The following is a 24,992-nucleotide window of genomic DNA, read 5'->3' on the forward strand; positions in this document are numbered from 1 at the left end:
TAGTAGAGACTTGCAAATTTTGCCTTTAGAAGGTACCGATATAGAAAGCCATAATAATATTTTGACCTGAGAAAGTACCTCACAAAGTAACAATTTTAAATTTATGCTTTAAAAAAATCATTAGGTTGGCTTTGTGGAGTCTGAGTGGAGGTGAGAATTGTGTCTTGATTGGGTGAGAAGAGAATCAGGTAGGGAACTGTGCAGGTAATTCATGTGAGTGATTATAAGGGCTGGAGTTCAGATGTGCCATTGAGGAGGGCAAGGAGGGAATGAATGTGAAAGATATTTAAAGGGAGAGAATGAATAGAATGATGACTGGGGTGGGTGTGGGGAGTGAGTGACAGGGAAGCTGAGGACAAGGATGCTTGACATTGACTTGGACTCTGGAGAGATGAAGAAGTCATTTGTGGAGGGGAGCAGTAGAATTAGGTTAGCTCCATTTTGGAAATGCTGAGCTTAAGGTTCCTGTCAGGTCTTCCATGTGCAGAAACCCACTGGAAGTATGAAGCTCAGGAGACAGAATTCAGCCAGAGATCTGGGTTTTGTGTGCCCTCTTTAGGAAAGTGCTAGCTCCAAATACAATGGCTTGGATGAGGTAGAACTCTGTTTCTCTCTCATAGATCAGTCAGCTGGTCCAGGCTGCCAGGCAGCCCTATTGTACAGGTTTGCCCAGGGGTCTTGGGTAGTTAGACAGTGTCACTTTTTTAAACAGTTGTCTTCCACATTTGCTCCTATTTTCCTCAAGTTGCAGTAGTGGGGAGGAGGAGGAAGTAGGAAGGGGACCATCCAGTGCATGAAGCTCCGCCCTCCGCACCTCTGCACACATTCCCTTGGCTTACAAGGCTGTACTTAGCAGCAAGGAAGGCTGGTAAGTGTGGTCTCTGGATAGGAGGCTACATTCCTGTAGAAAATGCTATGCTAGGAAGAGTGGAGAACAGACTAGGGCAAGTGGGATGTCTTAACAGTTTCCAGGTGTTGTCAATATGTCAGTCAGACAGTTCAGTCTCAGTCGTGTCCGACTCTTTGTGACCCCATGAATCGCAGCACGCCAGGCCTCCCTGTCCATCACCAACTCCTGGACTTCACTCAAACTCATGTCCATCGAGTCAGTGATGCCATCCAGCCATCTCATCCTCTGTCGTCCCCTTCTCCTCCTGCCCCCAATCCCTCCCAGCATCCTAGTCTTTTCCAATGAGTCAACTCTTCGCATGAGGTAGCCAAAGTACTGGAGCTTCAGCTTTAGCATCCTTCCTTCCAAAGAAATCCCAGGGCTGATCTCCATCAGAATGGACTGGTTGGATCTCCTTGCAGTCCAAGGGGCTCTCAAGAGTCTTCTCCAACACCATAGTTCAAAGCATCAATATTCAGGAGGCAATAGATTCATAGGAGGAGGTAAATCTACACAAAGAGATGGCGTAATATATGCAGCAAAGGACAGAAGCTGGGGAGTGGCAATACTTAAAGACAGAGAAGACACCTGTTGTAGGTAAAGAAGAAATGGAAAGCAGTCTCCTGAAAGCCAAGGGAGGAGAGGATTCTAGGAATGAGTTTTCCTTAGTGAGGAAGCATGGTTCGGAGGTTTAGGCTAGGCTCCAAACTAAACTCTTTGGATTAACCTCTCTGTGCTTCGTTTTTATTGCCTTTAAAATGAAGATAACCAGAATACCCATCTCATGTGAGTGAATTAGCATGTTTATAACCCTTCAAATAGTGCCTGTTTGTAATATATACTACAGTAATGGCTGAGAGTTAAAGTAAATTAGGGATTGAAAAGGACACATGGGGTTTTTCAAATAGAGTCACATATAGAACTCTCCAAGCAAGCATTTTATATACATTATATAAATGTATATATAAGCCCTATAACAATTATTTGAAGGTGCTGTATCATTATATCCATTTTACAGATAAGAAAGGTGAGGCACAATGAGGTTCAGTGCCCTAGTCCAGTTTCATAGAGCTTAGTCAGTGACTGAACTCCCATCTATTTGATTCCAAAGCCCATACTTGTATTAGTCACTAAAATTTCAAGATGTGGAGTACATGGTGAGGAGCAAGCTCAGTGTTTGTAGATTTTTTTCACCTCTAAACCTCAATTTCCTTATCCATTAAATGAGATAATAGTAGTATCTGCCTCATTATAATTAAAAAAATAAATTAAGCTACTTAATAAACCCTTAGCAAATCACTTGACATGAAATAAACACAAATCTTCAATGCATGGTGGTAGCTGATGACAATAATAACAGGAATTTATTAACATTTATTAGGGTAAATAGAAAAAATAGTGACGTATGATTAGATTTTTAACTAACCAAATTGCCCTAAATTTTGCTAGTAATGGCAGGAAAATATGCATTTTCTGGTTCTATTTGTGTTGGCTGAAGGTAGATTTTAGACCAAGGTATTGGGGACTTCATGTGGTTTCTCATTTTGTTTTCACATCTTTCCAGTTCTTCAGGACAAACATTTAGGTGGACAAAAGGGCCCAGTGAGAGATGACGTCTAATGAGCGGTTTGTATTTATACACTTTCTGCTCAGACGGTGAACATCTGCCCCTGCACCTTACCTTCCTAGGGAGAATACCACCTTCTGGGTTTTCTGACACTTGTTGTTCACTCTCTAAGTCGTGTCTAACTCTTTGCACACCAGGCTCCTCTGTCCTTCACTGTCTCCTGGAGTTGGCGTGGAATCATGTGCCTTGAGTCAGCAATGCTGTCTACCCATCTCATCCTCTGTAGTTCTCTTTTCCTTTTGTCTTCATCCTTTCCCAGCATCAGGGTCTTTTTCCAGTGAGAGGGCTCTTCACATCAGGTGGCCAAAGTACTGGAACTTCAGCTTCAGCGTCAGTCCTTCCAATAAATATTCAGGGTTGATTTCCTTTAGGATTGACTGGTTTGATCTCCTTGCTGTCCAAGGGACTCTGAAGAGTCTTCTCCAGCACCACAATTCAAAAGCATCCATTCTTCGGCACTCAGCCATTTTTATGGTTCAACTCTCACATCTGTACATGACTGTTGGAAAAACCATAACTTTGACTATACTGATCTTTGTCACAGACTGATGTCTCTGCTTTTTAACATGCTGTCTAGCTTTGTCATAGCTTTCCTTTCAAGGAGCAAGCATCTTTTAATTTCATGGCTGCAGTCACCATCTATGGTGATTTTGGAGCCCAAGAAAATAAAATCTTTCACTGCTTTCACTTTTCCCCCCTTCTATTAGCCATGAAGTGATAGGAGTGGATGCCATAATCTGAGTCTTTATAATGTTGAGCTTTAAGATAGCTTTTACATTCTCCTCTTTCACCCTCATATTTTTGGTAAAAATGACAGATATTCAATAAATGTAGTCTTTTAAACTTAGGATTCTTCTTCTCTAATGGGGATCTTGTGAAGATGAAATGGGATACAAGGGTCTGTGGGGGTTTTTTTGAGATACACGAAGACTTTTTCTACTGCATTTCCTGTGTATAGGTTTGAGTAACTTTACTCTTAACAGAACAGAAAATCCTGTAGTGAATTTTATTACTTGCTGTTTAACTTTTTTTAAGGACAGGTTTATTTTCCTGCAGAGCTAATGATTATCAGTGGAGAACTTTCGCTCCAACCTCTTTAAAGCTCATGAGCTCATGAACTGCTGTCACTCAGTTTTTCAATTTTAAAATAAATAGGACTGAATGTTACTTATTTGTACCTGATAGTTAACACTGTCATCTCAAACTTGGGGGTTATGTTTGTTATGAAGAATCAGTTATGAAGATATCAATACTGGCGTGTATTGGCACCTAGATTTTATTTATACTTTATCTTCATAAGCACATTAGAAGTCTGCCTAATTTTTTGATGTGGCCTGTGAATATTGAGTACTGAAAAGCCACAGGAGTTCTAATTTTAGAAACTCATTTTGGAGCTTGATCAGAGAATAATTTCAAGTGTATAATTTCCTCAAGTGAAGTAAGGCATCTTGACATGCCTTCAGATAGATTCCAGGAAATACAGGGATTCGTGATTTCTCTCTGATAAAAAGGTAGTGTTGTATTTACAATTGACCAGAATTTTAACATTGCAGCAAGCAAAGTAGGTTAGCCAGCTTGTCTTATTCCATACCTTTGAATTATCTGAGGTTATTAATGCAGTGCTAACATGGCTTTATTTAGGAAGAAAACATATTCAAGGTAAATCAACTCAGTATTTTATTTTGAGAAAAGCAAATAAATGCAATTTAGTTCTTTCCTATTGTGAGTAAAAGAGTCTTTGTGAAATTGAATGCAGTTCTGAACTCTAACATTTCTGTTTCCTTTTTTGTCTCACTCAACAGCAAACACTCAACAGTGTTTGTTTTTGCAACTAAATATCTGTGAATAGTACAATAGATTATATAGAGACGCATTTATATTTTTTCTTCTCTAGACTTAGTGTCTTGCTTTTCAACAAAAAAATCCAACTTTACACTGGAAAGTGTGAACCTTATTCATGATTATTTGGCTGGCTCAAAATAAGCTCACAACTTGTATTCAGACTGAACTACTTTGAAGAAGGTGTTGCAGAATAGACCATAAACCCTGGAGTTGTTTCTATGAAGAATTCAGAGAGTGGCTGAGGCAGACAATCATATTGTACACAGAAATCTGAAAAAAATACTCTCTTTTCAAGAAGAAGAATATTCATTTGGAAAGTTAATCCTTAACTTTAAGTAATGGTGTAAGCAATTCTCTGAAATTCAGCATGATATCTAATAGGCTGCAAGTTTTTACAGTGCCTCCTGAATTACCAAAGAAATATTAAATTATATGCAATGTAGGGAGATTTGTGTTTTATTTATATGTTTACACCTTGTATCTTTTTTATTAAATGATTTAATGCAACATACAGCAAAAAGGCACAATGGATGAATAATAAAAATAAGATTTATTTATTGCATAAAGGTAAATAAGTCCTAGAGAAGTAATGTAGAACATGATTAATATAATTAACATTGCTGTGTGTTATATATAAAAGAGTAAATCCTAAGAGCTCTCATTACAACTCTTAAATATAAAAATGTTTCTTCTTTTTCTTTTCTTTTGTATCTGTATGAGACGATGGATATTCAGTAAACTTATTGTGATAATCATTTCATGATATATGTAAGTCAAATTATGTTGTATGGCCTAAACTTACACAGTGCTGTGTGAATTATAACTCAATAAAACTGAAAGGGAAAAATAAATAAATAGCAGTGGAAAGCCAGGATTAAAGAAAGAGTAATTGGACATGCTTGATGTGAAGGCAAATGGCATTACTGTGGTTGTGTTTCATATTTGTCCTTGAGCTTTCTGAAAGCCCAGGAGAAATGACACATAATCGTCTGGATCATTTTAATGTTTAGAGGGCATGCATTCTAGGTTTTCAAAGGGAGCAAAATTCTAAAGTATTTGCTCAAGTGCAGTTTTATATCTACCACTCTAAAATACCTAGGAAAATACCTTCAATATTATTTTTCAAAAAATTTATAGAGTAATTTGTTATGGTGTTTTTCAATATCATTGAAATACACTTCAGTGGGAAATAATATGTAAGGGCACAGGTTAATACAGTGCAGCGTGGCAGAATTTGGTAGTCTGGTGTGGTATTTAGATATAAGTTGAAGTACCTGGAGATGGCAATTGGTTTTATTTATTTTAAAGACTCTGTAGATAACATCACTTTTTGAGGGGTTTTTGATAAAGAAGGACAAGGTATAATTTAATAAATTCTGATGACAAACTTAGTACTAAACTAAATACTTACATTCTGTCTAGTTTGGGATTTATCTTTGTAAACTAAATGAGGAAGTAATAGGGCTGATTTATTGATTAAAAATTGAGGAGTCTAACTAGGACCTTTGCTTTGAATAAACCACCTTTACCCTCCTTGACATGGAGATAATCTTCCAGTCCAGTGATCTCTAAGGAGGCCAGGTCCTGACTATGAGCCGTAATGATACAATCCTATGTCCACTTTTTTGGGGGGAACTGAAAAGCTTTTTTCACTGGGATGCAAACCCATTCATGACAGCCTAGATTGTCTTAATATTTTATTGCATTTTCTTGTGTGGCCACTGAGGTTTCCTTAGATTCCCAGAATCAATAAGTCTTCCAGACTTTGCTGAGGAAGCATAGAGCCTCAATCAATATTAGCCAGAGGTGAGATCTTAGGGCCTTCTTAGTTCTTTCTTGAACATGTGCACAGTCTTGGGATTGAGCATAACCGTACTCACATGTGTAACTTTCTAGATCCCCACAAATATGTCAGAGCTTTGCCAAAACCACAAAGGACTTCACATTCTCCAGTTTTTCCCCTTCGGCTTTTGACTCGCCCAATGTGTGCAACTATTATCCGCTGCCTCAGGCAGCCTCAGTGCTGAGCAGTTACCTGTGAATGCTTTTGACAAATACTCCCCAGAGGGAAAAGACTGTTGCCCAGGTTGAACTGCAAGTCAAGTCAAATAAAGACAGCTTTGCTAGCGATCTCTTTCAGGGAACCACCAGATAGGACAAATAATGACAGTTCTCTGACAGTGGGTCTTTGAAAGAGCTCCAGCCCTTTTCTGTTGCCTTTGGTGGCTGCCAGACCACTGATTTTTACCATAATTGTGGGCTGTTTATTTTCAAGGCTCCTGCAGAGCTGGGGAAGGGGTATGGGAGTAAAGCAAATTAAAATGCCACAAAGCTTGCTGTTCTTACAGAGATTCAGGTGCTTCTCTTGAATAAATGCTCCTCAGATTGCTGCAAGCATTTGGTTAATTTCCAGAGTTCAAAAAAAAGTTGAATGGGGGAGAGGCTATTCAGAGGTCCTTTTTCTGCCAGTTTTGTGGATGTTACTCTAGAAGTGCTTTTTAGCCATATTTTTACAAATTAAAAAGGTGAACTTTTTGACTTCTAAGTTCCCCTCCCACTCTGGAACATTCACTGTTATCTAATATATCACATTCCCAAATATCCTAGATAATATAATTTACTGTATCTTTGTTTTGGTATATGTGGCTGTTTAAAATAAAATTGAAACAGACTTTACTGAATGCCAGAGTATGAAGCACAGTTGATTTCTGCTTTGTTTTAATCACAGATTAAAAAGTATTACCTTTTCTGCATAGTTATTCAGCTTAGAGTGAGTTAGTCTAAAGGGATGGGAGATCTTTACATGCCAATGGGAAAAACTATATGGGTAAAATTTAAGCACCAGAGACTGCTGAAAAGGTAAAAATCAAATAATAATTGACTTATTTCACAGGATTGTGTTATTAGCATATGTATTTCTTGAGTAGTTTACCTTTAATTGTGGAATTTATTTTAATTGTTCTTTATTCATTAAAGATCTATTTTTGTACTAAGTACTGAAAACATAGTTGAGGAGTCAACTAAACCATCCATGCAAAGCCATTTTATATCAATTTCTTTGGAGATGGATATGATGATTTGTGCTGCATTACTTAGCAATGATGTTAATTTCCAAATGTCTGAAGCTAAAACTTTTTAAGTAGTTTTGGTGCACCTCTTTCCAAACTATGTTAAAGATTTTTTTGCTTCATGAGGAGAGTCATGATCTAAAGTCTCAGTGGCAAACATCATTTTGGATAGTTACTTCACTTTCTTGAGAAACAGTGACCTCCACCTTCGCTGTTACAGGTGGGCAAGGATTATTTCATCAGTACTCAGTGGGAACACGATGCCATGCTTTTGGTGGTTTATTCTCTAAAAAAGTGTTGTACTCATACTTGTCCATTAATACCTGCTTTTCACAGATTCTGCATCTCTTTTAATTTGTGCTTTCTAATCTTCTCTGGGCTGATATAGCAGATAAATCTGATCCCCACTGAGTTCTTACTATATATGAGATCCCATTCTAGGTGTTTAATGGTGTTTGTTCATTTAATTTTCCCAAGATCACAAACAGGCTGGCCCTATTATCATTCGTGTTTTCATACAAGAAAACTGAATCACAGAGAGATTAAGTAACATGGCCAAAGTCACAGAGCTTATACATAGCAGAGCAGGGATTTGAATTCAGAATTCTGGCTCTGAAGTTCATGATCTATATGGTGTCGTATAAGGATGTTAGAATGACATATAAGCATAAGTGCGAATGGGTTCTGATGAATTACCTGAGTGGAACTCTTTGAAAAATACTTGAATGTCGGTGATTGTCTTTGTGTCATCTATTTTGGTTTCTCACTGAGTGTGTGTGTGTGTGTGTGTGTGTGTGTGTTAACTAGGTAAGATGACTAGAGAAGTTATTTTATTAAAGCAGTTTTAAGTATCAATAGTATTACTTATAAACATTTTAACTTCACTTTTGGTGAAATTGATAAAACTTTGCTAATGTTTTGCTGTTAATTTGCATTATATGGTATACCAGAAAAGGTAGTTACTGAAATGTGTCTGTGACTAGTTTTACATGATTTTTCTTTCTTAAAAGTAATGACTTATTAGGGTATAGTTACATATAAGTGTCTTTGGAAATTTAAGAATTATGTATTATATATTCCTCTCCTCTACTATAATGCACAAATTAACAATAGGCTGATTCAGTAGCCTTGGTTTCCTTGATTTAGTTGAGTTATTTATAGAATCTGGGGAAGGAAACAAGAAGGCAGTTATTTTAATAATTAAAATTTATTTTCAAAGAATGCGCACCTCTGTCTCCCGTCCAGTGGCTCACAGGGTTCCCTATTGAGAGTCACTATCTTAAAAGTTTGTAATTCAAGTTGTTTGGTTCCACTAACTGATGGATGATTTTTTTTTCCACTATTTTGATCCTCTGTAACACAGTCAGAGGAATATTGAGCATATTATTTCTTTTACAGGGTTGTGGGAAGAAAATGTATTCCTTTTTGAGAGGAACCAAACAGCTGCAGGTGCTGAGGTTTCTGGGGATCTCCATTGGAGTGACACAGATCCTGGCCATGATACTCACCATTACTCTGCTCTGGGCTCTCTACTACGACAGACGGGAGCCTGGGACAGACCAAATGATGGCTCTGAAGAACGACACCACTCAGCACCTGCCTTGTCATTCAGTGGAACTGCTGAAACCAAGTCTGTCAAGGATCTTTGAACACACATCCATGGCGAACAGCTTTAACACACATTTTGAGATGGAGGAATTATAGAGACTGTCAAAGAAGGAAACCACAAATTTATTTTACTGGGCTTGTGAATTTTTTGAACACACACTTAACTGTTTCAGAAATGTTTAGAAATGAAAATGTTGCCATAAAAGGATACCCAAGCACATAATGTTCCACTCTTTGAAAGGAAGTGGGAAAAGTTCCATATATGATAAAGCACCACCTGGACAATAGGTGATACCTTTTGTAATGCTGGACAGATCTAATACCCACTTGATAGCCTGTGTAAGATTTTTACTGAACACAGTTATGCTTTGAGGTTTATGCTTTGGCAGAGTTTGACCAGCATTTCTGCATCCATGTAAATGTGCCGAAACATGCTAGGTGGAGTTGGAGCTACAGTAAACTTTGATTTACTTCCATAAGCTTACTAGTATATAAAGTTCCAAATAACTGCTAACATAGGAAGTTAGACAGTACTAATGACTTTTATTACTTGGTGATATATTCTTTTGAGGAGAAATAGATTATACATAAGTACACTCTGAAGATTGGTGACTACCTAAATGTGATTTTTGCTGGTTACTAAAAATATTCTTACTACTTACAAGAGCAAACTATAACATTGTCTCAAACTGATCAGGGATATATGTGTATATGAGTCTGTGTTATGTCTGTATAATTCAGTAGATTTCAGTTCTTATAACATTAAGAATAACAATTGTGAAAAGGATAAATCCATAGTGTATAGCACCATTATTTTAACCTTTCCTGTTAATAGAGCTTTCACATTCTGTCTTGGGTTTATATTACATACATAGTGTTAACTTAAATACTTAACCACTAATTTTGAAAAATTACTCATGTGATACAAAGGAATCATTATAATTCAGAATGCAGTCTATTTTCTAGGAAGTATTAACAGAAAAAGTTTACATATAACTTTAGTTCATTCAGCAAGACCTGGATGTTATCCTTCTGCCAAACTGAGACTCATTTTGACACTAAACACTTTATAAAGGAACTTATCTTTGCCTTCTCCAAACTAGAAGCAGCAGTCTCCAAGTCTCAATATAATTCTACAGAGAATAGTTTTCCTTTTCTCTAGCAAAAAGCCAAGAGAATCTTAAAGTAAGTGACAATTTAGCTAGAGGTTTTCTTTGCCTTATTTCACTGATTAAGATACTGTGGTGAATTACACAGATTATTAAATTTTTTACAAGAGTAAACTATATTTATTTGAAATGGGAAAAGTGCATTTTACTGTATTTTGTGTATTATGTTTATTTCTCAGAAAATAGAAAGGAAATTAAAATGTGTCAATAAATATTTTCTAGAGAGTAAATATTTGCCTGAGTCTAATTTTTATACTTTATAATCACTTTCACCATTCAAAATATTAGCCAGGGGGAAAATCTGAGACAACATGGTTGAATTAAGTAAAATAACTATCTCCAAAACCCAAAGCTACTCTGTAAGAATATGTATCTCACTGAAAAATGACAAAAAGATGCCCATTTACTTTTCAAGTTTTCTTTTTGAGCTAAATGATAAATAATGTAGTTGTCTGATATAATACAAAATATGCCCATTTATGTCAATTTACCTTCTCAATGTTTTCATATCCCAGTTTCTTAAAGTAATTTTCTGAAGAAAATGAGCCTGAGGAATACAATATTTGAAATCAACTGATAAATATCATCTTTACCATAATTTAAATAAAAATTGAGTAGATAACTTGCTCACTCAGAACGTAAGCATCCCCAAGACTTCCCTGGTGGTACAGTGGTTAAGACTCCACACTTCCACTGCAGGAGACATGGGTGTGAACTATGGGTCAGGGAACTAAGACGACATGTACTTCATGTGTGCTGAGTCACTTCAGTCATGGACGGTAGCCCACCAGGCTCCTCTGTCCGTGGCATTCTTCAAGCAAGAACACTGGAGTGGGTTGCCATGTCCTCCTCCAGGGGATCTTCCCAACACAGGCATTGAACCTTCATCTCTTACGTCTCTTAGCTGGCAGGTTCTTTACCACTAGCGCCACCTGGGAAGCACACGTACTGCATAGTGTGGTCCAAAATATTAAAAAAATTAAAAAAAAAACAAAAACATAAGTATCCCTTTTTCTAATTTTTTCAACACCTCAACTTCCCATAATGTCACCTAAAATGCCAAGTAATTAAGACAGCTGTATTATTTGAATTATTTAGCTACTAAATTTTATTGTTAGTCTAATTTAGCTACTTCTCTTTTGAAATATCTTACAGTCACAGAAAGAACAAGCATACGTTATGTTGAGCTCAGTTAAAAACAGCAACAACAACAAAATATATAAAGTTAATTTCTAAATTTTTGATGTATTACCTGACTTAATACTCTCAAGACTACTCAACATAAATTTAGACAATCACCTCGTCCACTTATACACTGCTTAATGGGGCCAAATGACATTTATAGCAGTAGACCACAAAGGCTTCTTATGGTTGCAGTGCACCTGGAATAATAAAACTGCAAGGGACTTTAAAAAGTGCATTTAATACAGTGGAGCTGAGGGAATTCACTCTTTGGGCACATTGCAAACAAATAGCTGTTTCTTTGCTATTTTTAAAAGCTTTATTTTGTTAAAAAAATCAGTATTTCTTATAGTAAGAAGTTAAGAAGATTATTTTCAGACTGGTGAATAGTCAATTCACAATGTCCTGGAGATTCAGAGATGACAATAAAAGATGGTATCTGTCCTCTCACATTGTAAAATCTGGTTGTAATAGCCACCAATGAGAATAATAGAAGAATACTCAGCTAATGGGGCCCTGCTTAAGAATATGAGATGAAGAAGGTGGCCTTCAACCTGAGTCAGGAAGGAAGAGGGGAGCTTAGCTAGCTGGAGCAGAATATTCCAGGAGCCACTAACTCTGAGGTTAAAAAAATTACATTATTTGGACTCACAGACTTAGAGAGCAAAATTATGGTTACTATGGAGCAGGGGGAAGGGTGGGATAAAGGGATGGTTGGGGAGATTGAAATCAACATGTACACACTGCTTTATTTAAAACAGATAACAAACATGGACCTACCATAAAGCGTATGGAACTCTGTTCAATGTTTGTGACAGCCTGGATGAGAGGCGAGCTTGGGGGAGAGTGGATACATGTATATGCATAGCTGAAACCCTTTGCTATCCACCCGAAATGATCACAACATTGTTAATTAGCTATACTCCGATACAGAAGATAAGAAAAGATGTCCAGGTCATAAAAAATTCTAAGAGGTGGAAATGGTGTTGACAGTGTTGGGGGGAAATAGTTACACTGTTTGAAGGACAGGGCCTGCCATTCAAGGTACATAGGTGGAGCATAGAAAGCTTGAAGAGATATCATTGGAAAAGTGGTGGTGGTTTAGATGCCAAGTTGTGTCCAATTCTTGCGACCCCATGGACTGTAGCCTGCCGGGCTCCTCTGTCCATGGGATTTCCCAGGCAAGAATACTGAAATGGGTTACCATTTCCTTCTCCAGGGAATCTTCCCAATCCTGAATCAAACCCAGGTCTCCTGCACTACAGGCAGATTCTTTACCAACTGAGCTACCAGGGAAGTCCATGGGAAAAGGAAATGGGAGAAATTTGGGTTTGGGGACTTCGTTCTGTGAACTCAGTTGTGAGTTACTGAAGTATTATCAGAAAGAGAAGTGATTTGTGCTTGGGGAATTTAACTGGATTAGCCACTTGAGAAGCTGGGAACAGGGGCACAGGTACATCCATTGCACAGCTCTGTGGGGTGGGCCAGCGTTTCGCTGGTATCCGTTAAGGAGTATTTTGGAGTTGCAGGAGCCTGAAGTCTCTTGAAGGGCTTCCCAGGTGACACTAAGTGGTAAAGAACTCATCTGCCACCAGATGGAGCAGTGGTAAAGAATCTGCCTGCCAAGGCAGGAGACACAATAGTTGCAGTTTTGATCCCTGGGTCAGAAAGATCCCGTGGAATAGGAAATGGCAACCCACTCCAGTATTCTTGTCTGGAAACTTCTATAGACAGAGGAGCCTGGCAGGCTACAGTCCATGGGGTCTCAAAGAGTTGGACATGAAGCCTCTGGAGAGGGCCAGGCTGATTGCTGTAAACCTCACTAGGGCAATGGAAGTCAAAAAGCGTAGTGCAGAGCACAAAAGATAAAAGGGCGAATCCACGAAGATGACAGCAGACTGATCTTGCGGGGTATGAGATGAGAAGGGAAAGAACTGAAATGTCCAGATTTTGTACCTGGGAAATTGGCTATGGCATTAACCTAGACAGAACGCTGGAGGGGGAACCAGTGTGTGGGAAGGTAATTAATTTGGTTTGGGACATGCTGTTTTGGACATGCCTGCAGGACATGCAGATGGAAGTGTCTACAGGCAGCTGTAAATTCCCGTCTGGAGCTCAGGAGAGTTCACTTCAAGCCTGAGAATTTTTATGCACTGCTTTCCTATCTCAGGAAGCCTGACAGAAAATGGGCTGAGAACCAAATCTTATATGAGGGGAATCTTAAGCAGCATGCTACAAGATCTTTTTGTTTCAACTCCCACACCTGCGTGTGAGTCAAGGGAAGTAAAGAAAAGAGAAATGAACACACCACTGAATCTTCTGTGGCAAATGGAGCCGCCTCCTTTTGAAACAATACTGCCAACTGCCATGTTGCCTTACCTGACCCCACTTCCTATCTTTCTGTGATTTACCAGTGACTTTGTCTCTCCTAATAGCTGAGGTCTTACTTCCTCATGTGCACAAACATTGACAGTGTCCAACCGCCTCCTAGAAACACATATGGACAGTCTTCAATATCATCTTGGAAGCTCACTTATTTTCTATTATAATATGTGATTATTACAGCTATTCTTAGGGTCATGCACTCCTGGGTGCCTACCAGGTGCCAGGCCAGAAGGTGCTAGGTGTTTTCCACACTTTTTTCTCTCTGCGGTTCACAACTTTTTCAAAATCTATAGCATCATTAACCTCATTTTACATATGAAAAAGAACTGGGAGAGACTGGAAAACATATTTAAGTAGTAAGTGTGGCTCTCCATCTTTCTCGCTCTCGGTTTTGTGATGTGGCATCTTCACCAGCCTGTGGGGAAGCTCAGCTCATGCTTCACATAGAAAAGGCAGATCCTCTCATATGTGAATCAGTATCTCCAGGACCAGTTTGTCTCTAAATTCTGTTACTTCTTCCCTCAAAAAGACTTTTTTGTCTAATAATTTCCTTCTTCCCACTATATTCCCAGAACAAGTTCAAATGATCTAAAGCTTTGTTTGAAGTCATAAATTGTTCTCCCCACCCCTTGTCTCCTCCCACTGATCTGTTTTGCACACACAGCCAACTTAATTTCTTTACTCAGTTTTATGGAGGATATATACATATATATATATATATATATATATATTCAAGGACGAGATCAAACCAGTCAATTTTAAGGGTAATCAACCCTGAATACTCATTGGAAGGACTGATGCTGAAGCTGAAACTCCAGTATTTTGGTTGTCTAATGAGAACAGCTGACTCTTTGGAAAAGTCCCTGATGCTGGGAAAGATTGAAGGCAGAAGGAGAAGAGGGTGTCAGAGGATGAGATGGCTAGATGGCATCATCGATGCAATGAACATGAACTTGGGCAAACTTCGGGAGGTGGTGAAGGACAGAGGCCTGGCGTGCTGCAGTCCATGGGGTCACAAAGAGTTGGACTTGACTGAGTGACTAAGCACAGTACACACACACACATATGTAAGTATTAGTTTTGACAAACATACATATATATATTATACATACTCATGCACACACCCCCTCATCATCAAAAGCATAATCACGATCTAGAATATTTCATCATCTCAAAGAGTTTTATCAAGTCCCTTTGCTATAAATTCTTCCAATCCCCAATTCTAGCTCCAGGTAACACTGATATGTTGCTCAAATTAATTCTTGTAAAACACAATTTTAGCATGTCGCTTTCTTACACACTTCCAGGGATTCTCTGTTTAAACTAAGACAGAGCTTCCCAATTCGTTAGTGTGTAAGTCATTTCTACAGCACACTGAATCAACAAGCCTCAGAGGTGACTGGCCATCCTAGGTGTTGCCTGGCTAAGTGAGGACTACAGGGAAGCAATAGCTCAGCACACACTATGTGTGTAATACACAGTGGCTTACACAAAGTAGAAGTGACTTTATAAAACATATGTGTGTGAGTAGCCCGAGGCTTGCTGCCTGAGGATGTCAGAGTGTCAGACTCCTCTCCTGCTCCTGTGCTGTGCCATGCTCCCCTTATTCACCTGGTCCCAAATGACACACTCGACTTCCACAATTCAGGTGGCAGGCTGGGGAAAGTGAAAAGTGAAACAGGAGGAGGCTCGCCTCTTTCCTTTGAGGACATGCGCAGAAGCCCACACTGCTTTCATTTACATATTATGGCTGGAGGGGTGAGTGGGAAACAGTCCTTGTTCTGGAGACCCATGTATCCAGTTAAGCCAGGAAGGTCGCTGACCATAAAAGGAGAGGCAAGTCGGTATTTGAGTCCACTAGCCATCTCTGCTGCATGCCTAAGTGTCTACAGAATAAAATCTTCCACTTGAACTTCTTTTTCCAAGCCTATCCCCTAAAACTTTCCCACTTGTCCCTGTATACCACCAGATGGGTCAACCATGGTTCCCTCATTGCCTCCGCCATCCCGCACATCCTGGCCTCCTTGTCTTTGCTCACCTTATGGTGCTTCCCTGATGTGCCATCATCGCCGTAGTTCACCTTGCACTCAACCTTCAGGTCCCAGTGCAGCAGCCACTCCCTCTCTGAAGCTTTCCCTGGCCACTCCACCCCTTAGCCATCCTTCCTTCTCTGAGCTCAGTATTTATTTGTTGCTACTTTGCTCCTTGCATTTTCCATTTTATAATATTATTTTTCATGATAGTATTAGTATTTTTTCTTTATGTATCTGGTCTCATGAGAGAAAATATTATGCCATTTTGTATCGCACTCAGCATTTTGCATAAGCATAAACATAGTGTTTCTTATGTATGTTATAAATCACTATATATGTGAATTAATATATGCATGAACTGTGAGTTGGTTAAATGAATCAAAAGCTATTGTCCTAAGTGATTCCAAGAAGGAGAAACTGCTCTAAAGGACATCGTCTCTTCTTGAGTGAGATGGGACACTGGGTTATCAAAGGCTAAATACTTATTTAGCTATAAATGGATGTAGATTGGATCTGCAGAATGTGTTTAGAGCTTAGCCAAGTCTTACTAATGTCTGAGTGAACTATCAAATTGTATTTGTGGTCTAATCATATAATAGTGTCTTAGACTTATAAAATGCTTTTATGCCTAACTCGCAATCCTTTAACTTTTAAATCTACATTTATTTAACTGGGAGTGTACAGAATAAAAGCTGAGTGCACATCCTTGAAGAAATCTCTGGAGAGCTGGAGGTTGAAGCAGATCACTACTAATGTTGCAATTTCCATGCAAATTCCAGAAAGCAACTTAAAAAAATGTGGTAATCCAAAATTTTTTGCTGAGTACATCAGAGTGTTTGATTTATTCTTCTCGTAATCCCAATGAGGTCAGTTTTATAAAGCTAAGGTAAGTATGGATCAGTGACGTTAAGAAACATGCCCAGAATTATATGGCCAGTAAATGATAGGGTTGGGATTTTAACAGATTTTTTTAAACTCAGAGGCTATGCTCTTAACGGCTTTGTAAGAGGGCTATGGCTTCTTGCTGTTTTGACTAAGATCAAGTGTAGAATGGGGGATTACCTGGTGACTCAGTGGTAAAGAATCTACCTGCAAATGCAGGAGATGTAAGAGGTTTAATCCCTGGTTCGATCTCTGGGTCAGGAAGATCCCCTGGAGTAGAAAATGGGAACCCTCCGCAGTATTCTTGCCTGAAAAATTCCCATGGACAGAGGAGCCTTGTGGGCTATAGTCCATGGGATTCCAAAGAGTCAGACATGACAGCAACTGAGCACATTGTGGTAACAAATTTCCTAAGTTATTTTTAATTTATTGGTCATGGCATATTGTCAATTTAATATAATGCTAAATTTTACTCACTTGTACTTCTTCCTGATTTTGTGTGTATATATTCAAAAGATATTCATTTGTTTTATATGTGTGTGACACTTTCATTTTTAATAGATATTATCGAAAGGACAAGTTAGTCCTTTAAATATATTTAATTAAAACTTTATTTTGGTTTAAATATGTGGAAGGTATACATACTGTCGTTGTTTGTACAAGAAAAGAAATTCTTTAGTCTACTGCTATCAACATTGAAAATGTAAAATAGGATATCTGCTTCCAGCCAAATGGAATAACAGGAACCAAATTTACCCTTCTGCCTGAAATAAGCAACAATGACAACATATTTGAAACATGGATTTTAAAACACCGAATATCAGACAAGAAAGAATAGTGATCTATGAGGCTGGTAACAAAAGAGGTGAGTCGTATGGTTTTCCCAACTCATTTCCTTGAGAGAGCTTCCAGGATGTGGCAAAAGGATGGAGAATCTAAGTAGAGCCTAGAGAACTCCACAATGAGAAGAAATGGAGCTCAGAATGCAGGGAGACTAGGGCATTACGAGTTTGGAGGATTGGGTGATGGAGGAGAGAGATAGACAGACAAAACACCTGATGGATATGCAGACTGTCCCCTTCGAGTGTTCAATAGAGTATGGTTCAACATATTCAAAAGAATTAGAGCAATTCCTGGTGCCCACATATGGCTGGGAATAGTGCTGTTTCACCAGCCAGACTAGAAAAATCTCATAATTCACAGGGTAGTGGATAGAGTACTCAGAAAGGCTCACTTTGGTAGTGGAGAATAATTAGCCTTCAAATTAGTATGACTCTGCTGCTGTTGCTGCTAAATTGCTTCAGTCGTGTCTGACTCTGTGCAACCCCATAGACGGGGGCCCACTGTCTCTGGGATTCTCCAGGCAAGAACACTGGAGTGGGTTGCCATTTCCTTCTCCAATGCATGAAAGTGAAAAGCAAAAGTGAAGTCGCTCAGTCGTGCCCGACTCTTAGCAACCCCATGGACTGCAGCCTACCAGGCTCCTCCATCCATGGGATTTTCCAGGCAAGAGTACTGGAGTGGGGTGCCATTGCCTTCTCCGAGTATGACTCTACTGGCACCAAATATATCATAAAAGTAAGAGCCTAGATTATCATACTGTTTCCACATACTATAAGTACATCTGGAACAAAGCTCAAGACTATTTAAGGAAATACAAAGGTCTCCTTGCTGGAGCATAAAGGGAACATTTATAAAATTTGATAATTAGTTGAAGATGATTAGCTAAAAAAGCGAGAAAATATGATCCTAAGTGAAGAGAAAAACATAAATTGAAATAGATCTAGAATACATGTTAGAGTTAGCAGAGGTATTAAAGGAATAATTATTGTGGTGTTCCATTGTTAAAAAATGAAGCAGAAATGGGAAGATATTTTTAATAAAGAAATTTTTAGAGATGAAAACTACAAAGTGTGATGTGAAAGATATGCTGGATAGAACTAACAGAACACTAGTCACTGAGGAAGAAGGGACTAATGCATTTCAAGACATAGCAATATAAATGATGCCAAAAAAAAATCAGTGATAGAAAAAAATCAGAAACACTGAAAAGTACATCCCTGAACTGTGACAAGTTCAAATGGTCTAACATACATGTACCCTGTGTCTTCAAAGGAAAGGGGCAAAAGAAGGACTGGAATAAATGTTAGAAAAAATTTCCAAGTTTGATTTTAAAAGATCCAAGTATATAAAAGGACTCCAACCACAAAAACATGAAAGAAAATTACATCAAGGCACAATATAATCAAATCTTGAAAGAGGTCAGAGGAAAACAGTCTTTATGTAGAGAGGAACAAGCATCATCATGACAAAACAATGTATTCAAGAGGGCAGTGGAATAATATCTTGTGTGGAAATAAAAAATTATCAAATTAGAGCTCTCTACCCATGGAAAAATCTTTTCAATGAGATAAAGTGAAAACTTTTTCAGACTTACAAAAGCTGAAAAAAAATCCATTGTCAACAGACCATACGTGAGCTGTCAAAGGATAATAGAGGGGCTACTACATGAGTAAATACATGAGACTTTTTTCTTATTCTACAAGGCAAGGAAAAGAATTAAAAAGGATTCAGATTTTCTTTATTTGTAGACCACATGATTATCTCTATAGAAAATCCCTTGAAATCTACAAAAGTACTATTAGAATTAATAAGCTATTTTAGGAAGAATGCAAAATACAAAGTCAAAATGAAAAACTAAATTATTCCCTATATATTCGGTTCAATTCAGTTCAGTTGCTCAGTCATGTCCGACTCTTTGCGACCCCATGAAATAACCAGAAAGTGAAACTGAAAAGTGCTGTTTATAATTATGGACTTCCCAGGTGGCTCAGTAGGTTAATGAATTCACCTGCCAATTCAAGAGATGCAGAGACGCAGGTTCAATCCCTGTGTAGGGAAGATCCCCTGGAGAAGAAATGGAAACCCTCTCCAGTATTCTTGCCTGGAGAATCCCATGGACAGAGGAGCTGGGCAGGCTACAGTCCATGGGGTCACAAAGGATCAGACACGATTAACTGAGCATGGATTTATAATCACATTAAGATACTAAAGGGCTTCCCTTGTAGCTCAGCTGGTAAAGAATCCACCTGCAATGCAGGAGACCCTCATTCAGTTTCTGGGTTGGAAAGATCCGCTGGAGAAGTAATAGACTACCCCCTTCAGTATTCTTGGGCTTCCCTGATGGCTCAGCTGTTAAAGAATCTGCCTGCAATGTGGGAGACCTGGGAGGAGAAGGGAACAGCTACCCACTCCAGTATTCTGGCCTGGAGAATTCCATGGACAGAGGAACCTGGCAGGCTATGGTCCATAAGGGTCACAAAGAGTCGGACAAGACTGAGCGACTTTCACTTTCAGTTCATTTCAATTCAGTCACTTTGATACTAAAAGTTAAAGATATTTCTTGGAATGAAAAAGATATGAAAGACCTATACATTGAAAGCTATAAAGCACTTCTGAGAGAAACTGAGTAACATGTAAGTAAATGAAGATATACAGCATGTTCCTGAATCAGAAAGATTATTATTGTTAACATGATAATTTGTCCTCAGTTGATCTTTTGATTCAATATAATTTCCATCAGTATCCCAGAAAGCGTTCATGTAGAAATTGACAAGCTAATTCTCAAATTCATATGAAAATGCAAAAGAACTAAAATATTTTTAAAAATTTGTACCAGAAGAACAGATTTTAAGGATAAATACTACGGAATTTTGAAGAATATTATAATGCTATCAAGATTATGTGGTACTGATATCAAAATAGACAAATAGAGTCATGAAACAGAATAAAAAGTCCAGCAATAAACTCTACATATATAAGAACAACTAATTTCAAGCATAAGTGCAAAGACAATTCAGTGGCAAAGACAATTTAGTGGTAAAAGGATAGTGTTTACTTTCAACAAATAGCACTGGAAAAATTAGATATCCATACACAAAAACAAATAAAACTTCCCCCTTCAACTTTGTTCCATGCCTCAGACTATGAACAAAAGTAATTAAAAACTGGTCACAAACATAAATATACAACTGAAAAATAATACTTCTATAAAAACACAGGAAAAAATTTGTAACCTCAGATCAGGTAATTTCTTAGATATGGTACCAAAACATATTCCTTTTCCCTTTGTGTATGTATGGCTATTCAAAGCAACATTAGTGAAAATCACAAGAATTAAGCTGAATGAAAGAGGCCAAGCTATAAATACAGTGCATACTATGTGATTCAGTTTATGCAAAACTCTAGAAAATGCAAATTAATTTATAGTGACAAATGCAGATCAGTGGTTGCTTTGGGGAGGACATAAAGGGAGGGAAAAAACATGGGCATGAGGAGACTGTCATGGGGATGCTAGGAAATTCAAGAGATATCTCAAGCTCTGACAGCGCTTGAACCCCATTTCCTATAGGCTAGGTCCCTACTGGCCTGTTTGGACTGTGGTTCACTTCCTACCTTGCTCCTACTTGAACTGTATGTTCGCAATCATGCCCTGAGCATCGCTGACATTTTCTTCATTAACCACTTGAGCAATTTATGAACCCTAGTGTCTAGTCATTAATCGTTTATTAGAACTTAACATAATTTCTCCTGCTTTAATTTTTTTTTTAGATTTTTCTGACGTGGGAGATTTTTAAAGTCTTTTTCTGAATTTGTTACAATATTGCTTCTGTTTTGTGTCCTGGTTTTTTGGTTGCAGGGCATGTGAGATTTTAGCTCTCTGACCAAGTTTCGAACCCACACCCCCTGCATTGGAAGGTGAAGTTTTAACCACTCAACTGCAAAGGAAGTCCCTCTTCTGCTTTACTTTAAGATAATTTTGCCTCAACAGAACTGAACAAATCAAATACTGAGCCAGCTATTAAGCCTGCTAGGTTGGGACCTTGCAATGATTCAGCAACAAGCTAGGCAATCAGATGTAGCCTCTCTTCCACTCCTCAGGGATTTCATTCTGCTCAACCCAGAATATCTCTACCATGCTCTCAGAATATATTCTTCTCCTTATTCTTAAAAGAAGGTTTAACAAGATAGGCCTATAAATAATGGTCTTTGATTGATCTAGTAAAGAAATACTGACAGCATCTCTTACTTACTGAGGCAGGAGAAAGTTTACCCCTGTTGTAGAATTCATTGTTTAAATGCTTGTCAAAGGGCAGGGTCTGGTAACTCAAACAGTTAAATAGGAGAAAAAATAGATGCATAGAATTAAAAATTAAGCCTTGGGCTATTACCTTTTATATATTATGGATGAAGTGTGTGAGAATTTAACTGCTCTTGTGTTGTTAAGTTCTCCATACATGCATAGCTTAAAAATCTATTTCCCTCTGGAAAACTGTCCTCTGACAAAATTGGAGACAAAATTTGCTGTGATGAAGGTATAATGTGCTATTATTCTGCTGAGGTTCAATATGAATCAATCTGACAATCAGATGTCTAATGATGGTTCCTAATTCCCTTCCAATCTTTCCTCATTTTCTCTGGAATTCATCTTCTTATTTTTCTCTTGCCAAGTTTGAGACCAATTCAGTTCAATTTAGTGAGACCCATTGAACATCTGCTATGTAGAATAAGTTGGGCTGGACACTGTGAAGATCAGAATATATATATATATATATATATATATGTTATAATCCCTGCCTCAAGGAACTCACAGTGTAATTGAGAGATCAGGCAAATGGACATGGACTTGTTAACTGGTGCCTGGTAGTTTCTGGAAACTGAAGGTACTCATTAATCTGTGAATTGGATTTAAAACCCTAAAAAAGAGTGTAAGGCTAGATGCAATGTGTGTGGTACAGATATAGGATTTCAGAAATAGCAAGACATCAAAGTAGGCTGAAGTTTTGGTGCATCATGGAAAAACTGTATTTGTGGTGAAGCAAGTTTTAATGAGAAGGATATTTCAGGTTAGAGTCATTATGAAAATCAAAGAGATGGGCGTCAGCGTCGTGTGTGTCTACTGCAGAGAGAAGCCCTTTATGATTAGAGAAGATGGAAACATAGAGGTAGGTTGGGTCAGAAAATTGAGGGCCTTGTATGAATTTTGGACTTAATTCTGAGGCTTCTGAGGGCATTGGAGAACCCCACATGTATTTTTATCAGCAGAGCTCTATTTTTGAAATTTACATTTGTGTAACATGCAGGATAGTCCGAAAGTAAAGTACTCTGAAGGCTAGGAGACCTGAGTGTAGGACAATAGAAACTGGGTAATGATAAGTTGAATATTATGTTTGCAAAATGGTTGAGAAAAGAAAAGCCAATTATGGAAAGTAGAAAATCATGAAACTCACAAATTGTGAAGAACAAACAAATTTTGACTTCCTGATTTGGAACTCAAAATTTAGGACAATAGAGTCCCAGACACAGAAGAGGAAAAGAAAAGGCGGAACTGTTGTAAAGGCTTTGTTGTTGATTCAAGTTTGAGATTGTCATGGCCAAGTCAGGTTCTTAAAGGAGAAGATGTTTAATAGTGATGAGCTTAGAGCCTTGAAAACAATGGGATTGTCTTCTGTTAACTCAGCAGTGCCTCTGTTTCTTCCTTCTCCTATCTTTCATAGGAAAGAAATATGGTGCTCATTCCTCAAAATTTCCTTTTTATGTGGCTCCAGCTTATTCCAATAAGAGCCATTTTTAGGATGTTCAGAAGGCCCAGTCTTCACTGGTTCCTGAGACAGCTGTAGTCTGACTTCTCACTGAGGGCCTCATGGTGTTTGAGCAATCATTTCTAGACTTCTGGGCACCTTCTGGACTTTTGCTTCCTTCAGCCCTTAAGTTGGGCATGCTTCTAATTCCCTGTATTAAATCTCTTTCTACTCAAAATTTCTACACTGGAGTCCTCTTTCCTCATGAATTTGTGTTTCTGACACAAAAACACATTCCCTGTGAAGAGATGATGAGCGATGACAGAGACTGAGTGATAATTGTGTGTGTGTGTGTTGGAGAAGTACAACTAGTGAAAGATGCAGAGAAGAAATGGTATGAAAATTAAGAAAAAACTGAGCATGTCATGAAAGAGAGGCTACTTAAGGGAGATTTTTGAGAGGAAACATTTTTTAAAAAATTTAGGTAAAGGGACAACATAATGAATCTGTAGAGACATGGATGAACCTAGAATCTATCATATGGTGTGAAGTAAGTCAGAAAGAGAAAAACACATATTATATATTAACTCATATATATGGAATCTAAAAACATGATGCAGATGAACCTGTTTGCAGGGGAGGAATAGAGAAGCAGACATAGAGATGGATGTGTGGGTATCGGTAAGGAAAGGAAAATGGGATGAATTGGGAGACTGGGACTGAAATATATACATACCATGCATAAAACAGATAGTAGAAACTTCTTGCATATCGCAGGGAGCTCAGCTCATTGCTCTGTGGTGACCTAGAGGGGTGAGATGGGGAAGGATGGGAGGGAGATCCCAAAAGGAGGGTATATATGTATACATCTGGCTGATTCACTTCACGGTACAGCAGAAACTAACACAACATTGTAAAGCAACTATCAGTTCAGGTCAGTCACTCAGTAGTGTCCGACTATTTGTGACCCCATGAATTGCAGCACGCCAGGTTTCCCTGTCCATCACCAACACCTGGAGTTCACTCAGACTCACGTGTCAGTGATGTCATCCAGCCATCTCATCCTCTGTCGTCCCCTTCTCCTCCTGCCTCCAATCCCTCCCAGCATCAGAGTCTTTTCCAATGAGTCAACTCTTCGTGTGAGGTGGCCAAAGTACTGGAGTTTCAGCTTTAGCATCATTCCTTCCAAAGAAATCCCAGGGTTGATTTCCTTCAGAATGGACTGGTTGGATCTCCTTGCAGTCCAAGGGACTCTCAAGAGTCTTCTCCAACACCACAGTTCAAAAGCATCAGTTCTTCCGTGCTCAGCCTTCTTCACAGTCCACCTCTCACATCCATACATGACCACAGGAAAAACCATAGCCTTGACTAGATGGACCTTAGTCGGCAAAGTAATGTTTCTGCTTTTGAATATGCTATCTGGGTTGGTCATAACTTTTCTTCCAAGGAGTAAGCATCTTTGAATTTCATGGCTGCAGTCACCATCTGCAGTGATTTTGGAGCCCAGAAAAATAAAGTCTGACACTGTTTACCCATCTATTTCCCATGAAGTGATGGGACTGGATGCCATGATCTTCGTTTTCTGAATGTTGAGCTTTAAGCCAATTTTTTCACTCTCCTCTTTCACTTTCATCAAGAGGCTTTTTAGTTCCTCTTCACTTTCTGCCATGAGGGTGGTGTCATCTGCATATCTGAGGTGATTGATTCCAGGCAATCTTGATTCCAG

The 24,992-nt window shown here is 38.5% G+C and overlaps 1 protein-coding gene across 1 annotated transcript in view; it reads left to right on the forward strand.

Annotated features, from left to right (window-relative positions):
• TSPAN12 (tetraspanin 12) overlaps positions 1-10,433 on the forward strand; it is a 66,584-nt gene extending 56,151 nt beyond the window's left edge. The window contains exon 8 of the mRNA XM_018046987.1: positions 8,825-10,433. Within this exon, the coding sequence (XP_017902476.1) occupies positions 8,825-9,130 (306 nt within the window). The 3' untranslated portion in view covers positions 9,131-10,433. The remainder of the gene's footprint in view (positions 1-8,824) is intronic.

The sequence above is a fragment of the Capra hircus genome, chromosome 4 (genome assembly GCF_001704415.2).
Source record: "Capra hircus breed San Clemente chromosome 4, ASM170441v1, whole genome shotgun sequence".
Classification (NCBI taxonomy): domain Eukaryota; kingdom Metazoa; phylum Chordata; class Mammalia; order Artiodactyla; family Bovidae; genus Capra; species Capra hircus.